Here is an 11,978-nt window from a genome sequence, read left to right on the forward strand (position 1 = left end):
ATCCGAAAAGGCCTCTCCTGGCAACGTGAAAAGGAGACTATCGCCCATTAATAGCAAGTTTTCCCATTTTTAAAAAAGCCACATAAATGCGCTGAGTTTGGTGGAAAAAAATGTACGATTGTTAATAGAGCTGATTCTGCACTCGGTGGAGATGTTTAAGAGGAAGAACAGAAGAACCGCAGGATTTATGGCAACCCAAATCTTCAGAAAACAGGAGGCGGTTCATGTCTTTAACATGTTGGAGCTAAGAGTCAATGAGCAGAATTGCAATTGATAAAACGTCAACATAGCCAGCCATATTTCTGGTTGTTTTTTTTATTGTCAGCTGGAGAGAAACGGGAGAAACATAATGTACGGAGGTCTGCCTGGAGTTTTCTCATTAATTACCACACACATATAATATAATATGTATATATATAGGATGTAACATGCTGACATGACTTCATTACACCATATGGAGTTAATCAATGCCATATTTCCATTAAATAGCATACGCATGTGCCGACTGCTGAAATTCACACACAGATGCCATCAATAACAGCATGAAGCTGCACAGGCCTCTGTAAAAGTGGAGACCCTGCATTTATACACTGATCTGTCACAATCACAAGCCCTGCTTCTGAGACGGCGTGTTGAAGAACGTTTGGCTGATCCTCGTACATTTATACTGACGGAGTCGCTTCCAATTCTTTTCACTGGAACGAAGTGAAAAAAGCGTAGAAGCAAATAGGTGATCAAGGATCAAGAGTAGGGATTGGACGATGTTGGACTTTATCGCGGATCAGGATGAAACAAGTAATCCACTCACAGTAGTCGTACCACGATGCATTTCTTCTTTTAAATCGGGATAATCGTGATGTGAAATGTTGTCATGTCGAATAAAGAGTGTTTAAGAGTGAAAATAGCAAGTGACAAGGGTGTGTGTGTGTGTGTGTGTGTGTGTGTGTGTGTGTGTGTGTGTGTGTGTGTGTGTGTGTGTGTGTGTGTGTGTGTGTGTGTGTGTGTGTGTGTGTGTGTGTGTGTGTGTGTGTGTGTGTGTGTGTGGGGCCCTGTGAGCTCTCCTTAATGATGTGTGCTCTCAGGATAAAACGCTGTAATTGGCTCTGTCCTTCCTCCACAGCCTCTGTTTGCTCAGACAACACTCGGGACAAATAGGACGTGTGTGTGTGTCTCTGTCCGTGTGTGTGTGTGTGTGTGTGTGTGTGTGTCTGTGTCTGTGTCTGTGTCTGTGTGTGTGTGTGTGTGTGTGTGTGTGTGTGCATAGTTACATTCTGAGCCTCTGCCCAGGAATGTTAAAGCGTGTCTATCTCCCTTCACCTCGTGTGTGTCTGTGTGTGTCTGTGTCTGTGTGTGTGTGTCTTTGTGTGTGTCTTTGTGTGTGTGTGTGTGTGTGTCGGCTGGATGCGTGCCAGCTCCTCTGTCATTGGAGCTGGGCAACAGGCGGGTGTCACGGATAAGGCCGCTATCCAGTCTGCGCACCTGTGCAGGTGGGGGAGGGGGGGCGGGGCAGGAAGTGAAGGGGCTGTGTGTGTGTCCTGGTGTTCCTGTGTGTGTGCGTTGATGTGCATCATGGGAGTTCGGATCACACATCCTCCAGTTTTGGTGTTTAATTCCTGTTAGAGTGGCTCAAACGTCCGAGGTTTGCCTGGAACTGGTCTTTATTTGGTTTGGTCGCTTTATTAGCGAATGCTGCAAAAGGACGTCCTTATTGAAGTCCATCACATTCTAAGCAGAGCGTTGTTTAGGCGGCGTGTTGCCGGCGACCTGTGTGACAGATTCAGGCGAGGCGTGAAAGGACCGGGAGGTGCGGCATGTAGGTTAAAGGGGACATTACTGCGGAGGCTGGTGGGACGTTTGATGCCCTGTCGGCCTGCAGCTGCTCCCCCAGCTGTCCCGGAAAACAGGGGCAGGAGGGGTGAGGGTGGTGGAGGTGGTGGTGGTGGGGGGTGACCGTATCAAAACCAGGCGCCTGGTAGATGTGAAGGAAGAGGGCGCACTGTTGTCTCCCTCATGTGAGGATAAGATCAGAGAACACACACATTCAGCCAGTATCACCTCACACACACCTGGACCTGTCTGACGCTCACACTCACTCCTTCTTCATTTTAATGATTTCAAATGATGAAGTATTGACCTTAAAATCATGTACATATTTCTTAAAGTAGAGCAATGAATGAGTAATGTATTGAGATTGGTAGCATCGAATAGACAACACTGATTACCCGGTATCAGACATATCTGAGGAGCAATAGAACAATCATTTTTTATAGTGCAAGAACCTTGAGATCGGTACCTGAGACTCCCTACTCGTGACTCTATCTAACATTCTTTGTCATCTTCAAGGTTCACAGGAAACTGTAAATTCAACATAATGCAAAAACACTTCCAATGAATCCAGAGATAAATAATCTAATACAAACACAACCTTTAGTAATCCAATTAAAAGCTATTGACAGCACCTACAGCTCTCAAACACATCATCTGTAATATAATGCTGATATGAAAACCCACATTTAAACACTCAGCGCTGCAGAGCAAAGTGTTTCTCCAATAAATTCACCGTCTATAAAGTCCTCCGCTCTTGTCAGTTACGCCTGGTCGACTCGCTGCTTCCAACGTCCTCCAAAATTCAAATCTCGCGTCCTCCAAAAAGTCTGTGAGGTAGCAGGTAGTTATTAAAGAAATGTGGCCGAGCTGTGTACTGATCAGGACACATGATCACTTCTGATGGATGACAAAGCTTCGAGGTATTAGGACACATCTTCTGGAGGCGAATCCACTAATGAAGGTGCGGATCAAAGAGGTTGTTGTCTCATAAAATGTATTAATAGATTGGAGCATTATTATTCTGGTCTCTCTCTCCACTTTTACCCATTTACAACTTGACATTCACGCCGTGCTGTAAAACATTGTCATTAAATGAGCAGCGCCTTTTTTTATCAAAAGCCTCCACCACCTCCACGACTCCGTTTAGTAGCAGAAATCACTTTTTCCGTGCGTTTAGCCCTCTCGTCTGACTGGTTTGTGCAGCGACTCCGCCAGAAGGAGGATTAAGCCGGAGGGAGTTGAGTGTGGAGAGGGAGGGAGGTCACCCTGAGCAGATTTTCCAGAGACGAACATGCGAGGAGTTCCCTGTCGCACATGTTCTTGTTTAGGCCGGGGTTCCACTGGAACGGCCTGTAAACGCTTAGCGGCAAAAACTGTCTCGCTGCTAAATCCCATCTTTAAAGGCCCTGAAACTTACTTTCACACATCGGCGTCGGAGGATTTCTTTTTAATTGAGCACATCGCTGATGTTAGAACATCTCGTTATTCCACGTGAACCATTGTTGTGTTTGTGTTTTTATCTGCGTTCTTCTCGCCTGCTTTTAAAAGTGGACGGGGAAATGACATCAGCTGCACGTCTTTCTTTAACTTTGCATATTATTCTCATTTACTCACACATGTTCATGACATCTTTAACTTAAGACGTGTTTTTTAAAGACAACAAGACCAATAAAATACATCCACCAAAGTATTTATCTATTTAAGCTTGAAAATAAACCCTCCTCAAGGAGAATTGAGCCCATCAACAGACAATAAAAGTCCCCAATTAAACCCAAATTTATGAGGTTTTGTTTGGATTAGAGCACACACACTCTCCCTATACACACCTTGTAAATGCAGAGAAAGTCTGGGATGCATTACTGTCCTTCACATCGAAATCACCCTTTAAAATCATCTACAGAGTAAATAAAATGCAAGTGTACACTAACATGAGAACTGGAGTGTGTGTATATATATTTATCTGTGTGCATATAGGGGTGGGTAAAAATATCGATACGGCAATATATCGCGATACTTTGCCGCCCAATCAAATATTGATTGTTCAAAACCCAAAGATCGTTTAAAAAAAAAAAAAAGATTCATGTTTAGACGCGTTGTAAATGCAGTACTTTATCCTTTTTCATTTTATTTTCAATATTTATTCCAGTGAATTTCATGGGAATTAATAAAATGGAGAGGCTGTTTTGAATGAAATAGTTTTGACTCAATTTAACCTCTGATGAATATCATCTGATGTACATATACAGGTACTTGTGTTTTCATCTTTATTTATATTGCAATATCGTGTAGTATTGTATCGTGACTAAAGTATCGTGATAAGTATCGTATCGTGACTAAAGTATTGTGATACGTATCATATCGTGAGGTTATGGCAAAACTCACCCCTAATATATATATATAATGCAGCGTCTTTCACCGGTCTGACCTGGGTTCGACGACTGCTCTCCAGATCTTTTAAATTGAAGAGGAAAAGTGGCATTACTTAAGGAGGCCGGCGGAGCGTCTCTGGCCACAACTGAACCAGCGACAGGCCAATGAGAGGCAGAGTAATTGAAAGCAGCTCTAAATGGGGACATTATGACATCAGCCAAGCCCACAGCGCTGAATGGGAGGATGTTTAGAGAGCGCCGGTGAAACGAGCCAAATGCAGCATTTCTTCTTTCCATTTTTAAGTGTGTGTGTGTGTGTGTGTGTGGATTTAAATGTCATCATTGCTTTATTTTGAAGGCGTCAAACTTAACACCCTTAAAAACAGCTCAGTGTTTCATGAAAGAGGTCGTCGGGCCTGTTTCTGTTCTTTGTTGCACACTTCATCGAGCTTCATCTCTGCACCTCGTGTCTCCTGCAGGTCTGCCGCACCCGTTCGCCATCACGGTGTTCGAGGACAGCCTCTACTGGACCGACTGGCACACCAAGAGCATCAACAGCGCCAACAAATTCACCGGCAAGAACCAGGAGATCATTCGCAACAAGCTGCACTTCCCCATGGACATCCACACCCTGCACCCCCAGAGGCAGCCCGCAGGTCAGTGCACAGTCCACATCGGGAAGCGTTTGTTGAGCACGTTTTCATCGTGTCAAGGCTGTGTTGCCATGACAGCAAGGTCACAAAGCAGCGACTTGAATCGGGTCAATCGATAGTGTCACGATGGAAGAATTCAATGCAGCAAGAAAAAATGGAAGGGGTCTAAATTCATGTAATCTAGTTTTCTCAGTTGGAGCCAAAAACACCAAATTATCGGTAGATTGCCTTGTTAGTTATGTGCAAAATGTCAGGTAGTCATGGTGACGCAGCGGTTTGCATCAGCTGGTGCTGAGGTTTCCACCAAAACCACCAAACCAGTCAGTGCTTTCAAGGAAAAAGCTGACCAACATCACATTAAGGGAGATGTAGGTAGGTAGGTGGGTAGGTAGGTAGGTAGATCGGTAGGTAAGTAGGTAGGTAAGTAGGTAGGTGGGTGGGTAGGTAGATGGGTGGGTAGGTAGGTAGGTAGGTAGATAGGTAGGTAGGTAGGTAGGTAGGTAGGTAGGTAGGTAGGTAGGTAGGTGGTTGGGTAGGTAGGTAGGTAGGTAGGTAGGTAGGTAGGTAGGTAGGTAGGTAGGTAGGTAGGTAGGTAGGTGGGTGGGTAGGTAGGTAGGTAGGTAGGTAGGTAGGTAGGTAGGTAGGTAGGTAGGTAGGTAGGTAGGTGGGTAGGTAGGTAGGTGGGTGGGTAGGTAGGTGGGTGGGTAGGTAGGTAGGTAGGTAGGTAGGTAGGTAGGTAGGTAGGTAGGGGGTAGGTAGGTAGATGGGTAGGTAGGTGGGTAGGTAGGTAGATGGGTAGGTAGGTAGGAAGGAAGGTAGGTAGGGGGTAGGTAGGTAGGTAGATGGGTAGGTAGGTAGGTAGGTAGGGGGTAGGTAGGTAGATGGGTAGGTAGGTGGGTAGGTAGGTAGATGGGTAGGTAGGTAGGGGGTAGGTAGGTAGATGGGTAGGTAGGTAGGTAGGTAGGTAGGTAGGGGGTAGGTAGGTAGGTAGGTAGGTAGGTAGGTAGGTAGGTAGGTATGTAGGTAGGTAGATGGGTAGGTAGGTAGGTAGGTAGGTAGGTAGGTAGGTAGGTAGGTAGGTAGGTAGGTAGGGGGTAGGTAGGTAGATGGGTAGGTAGGTGGGTAGGTAGGGGGTAGGTGGGTAGGAAGGTATATACACTGTTGCCCATAAAGTTGGAATATTTCGTTTTCAGACCCAATCCTCTTTTAATTCCTATTTAAATGCAATCCAACTTCACGGGCGACCTATGCTTTTTTTAGGTGTTTAGGTTAAGATGAATAACAACAACGGACAATAACACCCCACACAGTATGGAAAAAGGGGCCATGTCTAGATATTACACCATGCATGAATAAAAGGCTCAGAGGCTCCTTATACAGCCACTTCACCCCCACATCCCTTTCAAATCTGTTACTGTGTGTGTTTAAAGTGAGATGTGGGCGAGAAAAACGGCTCCATTATTTATTTAATTTCTTTTAAACATCCACATTTTGCTGCCTTAAGCAGTGGAACATCAAACACAAACCTCATTAGAGGGAGGAGGATGAACCGGTTGAGGACAGAGATGGAGAACAGGAACCTTGTTTAAAGGCTCTCGTTGAACTCAGAAGTGTTTTGTTTTTTTTCTCCCCCACATGGTGTCCGACCCAGAGATGGTGGAATGATTTGCTGCCGGTGTTAAGACCCCGTGGTGAACTGGCCGGTTGAGGTCTTTCTACCAGCGTGATAGCGAAGTTCTTCGTGTTGAACTTGAGCTCTGGCCAAGAGAAAGTTAGGTTTATCGTGCTGTTTAACTATTGGACGCTACTACATGTTGGTAGAAGGGGAAGCCAGGCACTATTCCCTTTTTTTGTTGTTGTTTTGTTGCGGATTCAGTGAGTCATGTGAGCTCATGCGAGTGGAATAGATTTAACCTCTGCATCAATTGATCAAAGCAAAGAGGCGTCTGAACTCCAGTAAAATCCAGAGGCACGCTGTGATCTTTAACAGCAGATGAAATCTCTCTGCTGCCGATGTGTAGTTTATTATATTTTTCAGATAGAGAAATAATGACAGATGTGTTTATTGTACGGCGTGTTGCTCCACAGTTAGAGGACACATTTGAGAAGTTTGTTTTCTTTAGAGTTAGATGAGGAGATTGACGTCATGATAATTATTCTCGCTTGAATTTTAACGTTAAAACGTTGACTCCCGCCCCTGGAACGCAGCTTAGCCAATCACAGCGTAGCACGGGCTCTGCTCTGTTCACTGTCACGCAGTCATTTTGGATTTTCTCCATTTCCAGCGCTGTGTTTGTGGATTTCGATCACGGTTGAAACGTTACCCGGAGAGGTCTTTTACAACAGTTAGATAATATTTATTCTGGGAGAGCAGTCGGTGACAATGCCAGCTCCGACAGCGTGATGAAGTAGTGAGCAGCAGCAGTGGAGAGCTCAGCGAGGAGCCAATTGACCGACAACATTCGCTTCATATTTGAGGCGAGAAACTCCCGAGTGGTTTCCAGTTACCAATTCCTCGAGTCATCTTTGACTCGACTCTCTGCCTCGAAGAAACGAGTCAAGCAAGTTGTTGCTAGAACAAAACTTTAAATATGTTCGATGTATTTATAAAAAAGACTTGACACCTAAAGCTGTTTGCATTTATTTCCCTGCTGTGATGTTTTCATCGCATTCATATTTTAGAAAAACAGAAGATAGATAGATAGACCTCAAAATATGAATTGGAGACATGTATGAAATGGGTATCGCTGCACTTTAATTTGATGGCAGACAGGAAACAGGGGGAGTTTTATAGGTAAATACAACCAAAGCCCCTGGTTGGTTACCAAGATATAATAAATCATTATCCAATACTAGTATTTAAATGATAGAAAATAGGCTCTAACCATATTCGAGCATGGTATACTGAGCTGCGTTTCTCTGTGTCTCCTGTAGGGGGCAGGAACCGCTGTGGCATCAACAACGGAGGCTGCAGCCACCTGTGTCTCCCTAGCAACAAGACCCACACCTGCGCCTGTCCCACCGGCTTCAAGAAGGTGGACCACAGCAACTGTGCCAACGGTGAGTCCAGCAGCAACACGTGGACCTTTCATATTGATATTGCATTTTTGTTGATTCATGAAACGATAAACGCCAACAACAATGACTTTTAAGCCATTCACCACATGCATTTAATCAGTATTTTACTAGTTTGCATGTACTATTTAGTGGTCAAGACACCCACAACCATTATTTCTACTCTGTTTTATTCATTTTAATCTGGATTTTTAATATTAGGTTAAGATTGAACTCTCAACTCTAGTCTTTGCCAGAGTCTTTCCCTCCTGTGGCTCATAAGGAGTCCAAGAGTTCAGAACAAATCCTCAGCAGTAGTCAGTAAGTGTCAGTGTCGAGGTTTTACTGTTAGGGGAAACTACGTTTCAGACAACAACATGTGCATGCTGAGGATTACAAGACGTCCGCTAGAGCGACGTTAAATTGTGAAATTGCACGTTATGGTGCTGCACGAAACGTGAATTTATTCTGGCAAAGTTTTTAATGAATCCTTTGCTTGAGTTGTGACATTTACACACCGCGTAGTCCAGCATTATGTCATCATCATTACGGATAATTATGTGGGAGACAAGGGTTATGATGATTTATGTGTCCGTGCTGTTTTTTTTGCTGTGTTCACTGTTGACCCCACCCCCTCCCCCCCTCCACTGTTAAACCTAGAAGACTGACAGAAGACCTTTGGTCTTTAATCAGGTCTTGACAAGTTCCTGCTTTTTGCCCGAAGGACGGACATCCGACGGATCAGCTTCGACACCGAGGACATGTCCGACGACGTCATCCCTCTGGCCGACGTGCGCAACGCCGTGGCGCTGGACTGGGACGCCAAAGACGGCTACGTCTACTGGACGGACGTCACCACCGACTCCATCAACAGGGCGCTGTGGAACGGCACCAAGCAGGAGGTCAGTGACATCAGCAGCGCTCACATCTGAGGGGAGCAGCAGGATTTAAGTTTACGCAACACCGCCATCTACTGGTGCTGATGTGAAAGTGCAGCAGCAATGCAGGTGGAGCTGAGACAACTTGGGGAATTGAGATTTTTGTTGTCCCCCGTCTCTCCAGGTTGTCGTGGATACCAGTCTGGAGAGCCCAGCAGGTTTGGCGATTGACTGGGTGACTAACAAGCTCTACTGGACTGATGCTGGTAAGCAACCTCATTTCACACACCATCATATTCCTCATGCACCTTAGATTTAATGCCATTTCTCTGGTTTCTCAGGTACGGATCGCATCGAGGTGTCCAACGCCGACGGCAGCATGCGGACCGTCCTGATCTGGGAGAACCTGGACCGGCCCAGGGACATCGTCGTGGACCCGATCGGAGGGTGAGACCATTTAAAAAGGTTGAATCACGCGACCTTCACACGGCACTCTCGTTCTTTCTTCACTCGTGTGATGTTCTCCTTCATAGCTTCATGTACTGGACCGACTGGGGCGCCAACCCCAAGATCGAGCGCGCAGGAATGGACGCCTCCAGTCGAATCGTCATCATCTCATCCAATCTGACGTGGCCTAACGGGCTCGCCATCGACTACGAGACCAAGCGGCTGTACTGGGCCGACGCCGGCATGAAGACCATTGAGTTTGGCAACTTTGATGGTTCTGACCGACAGGTAACAAGTGTTTTTATGACATTATTAAGCCATTTTCATTCTCGCAGTGTCTCCATGATCTCCACTGTATGTAAATATGTCTATCTATGTATATAATATGCACATTAATACATGAAATTACATCATTAATCATAATAATAATAGAATATTTAATATATGGAATGAACATAAAGGTGTTTGTGAAGAAGAGGTAGGATTAAATAAGTTTAAACTTCCTTTTACTCCTTTTTAGACATATCAATAAATATTATAGGAATATGTTTTGTAGTATGCTTTAAATTTAGTTTTGCTTAATAATTTCATTTATTTAGATTCTGTTTTGTTTTTTGTTTTTTTCATGTCTGAAATAAATGTTAATTATTTCATTCTTTCATTCGTCCATGCTCATTTTCATTCAATTTAAATGTAATTCTTTAAATGTATGTCTGTACACTGAACAGATGTTTACAGATGCGACTGTGTTTGCATGCAGGTTTTGATCGGCAGTCAGCTGCCTCATCCCTTCGGCCTGACCGTTCACCAGGACAAGCTGTACTGGACGGACTGGCAGTCCAAGAGCATCCAGAGCGCCGACAAGCTCACCGGCTTGGGGCGTCGCACGCTCGCCGAAAACCTGGAGAACCTCATGGACATCCACATGTTCCACCGACACCGGGACACAGGTCTGTGTGCGTCCACACTCTGCAGCAAGTAGAGACGTTTCTCATTGTTTCGTCTCTGTGCTGCAACCCTTCAGATCTGAAATGAATGAAACAGTTACCATGGCTATAAGGCTTTAATTTAAAGATCATCCACATCAGATGAGCATCGTAGGAACTCTCACCATTTAAATGTTCCTGAGTGGTCGTTGTTTGCTTTAAAGGTGCATTGTGTAGGCTTTGAGGTCCTCTAGTGGTGAGATTGCAGATTGCAGAGCCATGGATGCAAATATGCATGAAAACGTGAACGGTCCTATCTGAGGCCAGATTTTGGTTTGTCCATTCTGGGCTACTGTTGAAATACGGGGGTGGGATCTGTGTATAGATATTATCTGATCATTCTAAGGCTAAGAAAACAGAACGTTTCATATTTTTATACCCTAAAAAAAGCATGTTTATTATTATTATCAGCATTTATATGTTACATTTCTACCAATAGATCCCCTAAATGCTACACAAGAACGATGCATCAAAGAGTCCTGATGCACTATAGGTCTAAAACATTACACTGTTCATCCAGAATGCATGTGATCACCTTCAAAAGCACTTGCATGCTCCTTATTTCATCTGAAATGCTGCAGTACAGAGATTATAAAACACACTGAGCTCGTCTGGTTAGACTTCTCTCGTGTGACAAAGGGGAGGGAAAAAAATCTCCTCCTGTCAGTTTCTAGCTCTCTGATTATTGCCGCCTTTTCCCGGAGCTCAGACTCACGTCTGTCTCTGCTGACTTTGAGAGGATTACAGGTAAAGTGAAACCAGATCCGTGGAGGGCAGGGAGCCTCAGGGGGGCTCATACCAAACTGAAACCTCACTCGTCTCACTGATGTGTGGGGCTTTCCCATGTTCCCCCTCAAGACAAGCCGTGTGTTTCTGTTTTTTGTTTGCCCCAAATTTCTCCCGCTCCCTTTTTTTCCGTCCCTCGGCTCCGAGCTAACCTAGAAAGTAGGACGGTGAGTGAGCTGAGCCTCTTTGTGTGTGTCTCCGTCTGCAGTGCGTAACCCGTGTGCGGTGAATAATGGAGGCTGTAGCCACCTCTGCCTCCTGGCTCCTGCTCCCAAAGCCTCCAGCTGTGCCTGTCCCACCGGGATCAACCTGCAGACGGATGGAAGGACCTGCACACCTGGTAGGAAGCTGCTAAAAATAACCCGGTTACTGTTGTCTGTGCACACATGACGCTTTGAAGCTTGATCATTTTCAAAAATGCAAAAAGGAAATCTTTGAAAAACGTAATAATGGCAGAGAAAACTCCAAAAAAGTGGCGTTCGAAGGGTTAATGTCAAAAAACGTTTGCTTCCAGGAAGATAAAAGCATGTCAGCGCCGTCTTGTATGTAACTGGAGTGCTTTGATGTGTGTGTGTGTCGTAGGGATGAGCAGCTTCTTGATCTTCGCTCGGAGGACGGACATCAGGATGGTCTCCTTGGACATCCCCTACTTCGCTGATGTGGTTCTGGCCGTCAACAGCTCCATGAAGAACACCATCGCCATCGGGGTCGACCCCAAAGAAGGTTCGTGTGTCTTCTCGGAGTTTCATAATGCTTGTATTTTAAAGGGGAAACCTGGAATGGTGAGAGCTCACAGATGAATGTGACCTTCTGTCTTGCAGGGAAAGTGTATTGGTCTGACAGCACGCTGAAGAAGATCAGCAGGTCCGACATCAACGGAAAAGCAGAAGAAGACATCGTAGCGACGGGTGAGGAGGGTTTGTTTGTGTTCATGTGTGATGCTGTTTAACTCCGCCCAGGCAGCGTGTCATGACTCCG

General features: G+C 45.2%; 1 protein-coding gene across 4 annotated transcripts in view; it reads left to right on the forward strand.

The window, feature by feature from the left end:
* lrp4 (low density lipoprotein receptor-related protein 4) overlaps positions 1–11,978 on the forward strand; it is a 104,384-nt gene that overhangs the window by 80,703 nt on the left and 11,703 nt on the right. For all 4 annotated transcript variants that reach the window (XM_084018467.1, XM_084018465.1, XM_084018468.1 and 1 more), the window contains exons 15-24: positions 4,676–4,852; positions 7,784–7,909; positions 8,597–8,805; positions 8,966–9,047; positions 9,123–9,228; positions 9,315–9,516; positions 9,989–10,178; positions 11,209–11,340; positions 11,583–11,723; positions 11,822–11,908. In XM_084018467.1, coding sequence (XP_083874593.1) covers positions 4,676–4,852; positions 7,784–7,909; positions 8,597–8,805; positions 8,966–9,047; positions 9,123–9,228; positions 9,315–9,516; positions 9,989–10,178; positions 11,209–11,340; positions 11,583–11,723; positions 11,822–11,908 — 1,452 coding nt within the window. The remainder of the gene's footprint in view (positions 1–4,675; positions 4,853–7,783; positions 7,910–8,596; positions 8,806–8,965; positions 9,048–9,122; positions 9,229–9,314; positions 9,517–9,988; positions 10,179–11,208; positions 11,341–11,582; positions 11,724–11,821; positions 11,909–11,978) is intronic.

Source organism: Eutrigla gurnardus (assembly GCF_963514095.1).
Source record: "Eutrigla gurnardus genome assembly, chromosome: 1".
NCBI classification, from domain to species: Eukaryota; Metazoa; Chordata; class Actinopteri; order Perciformes; family Triglidae; genus Eutrigla; species Eutrigla gurnardus.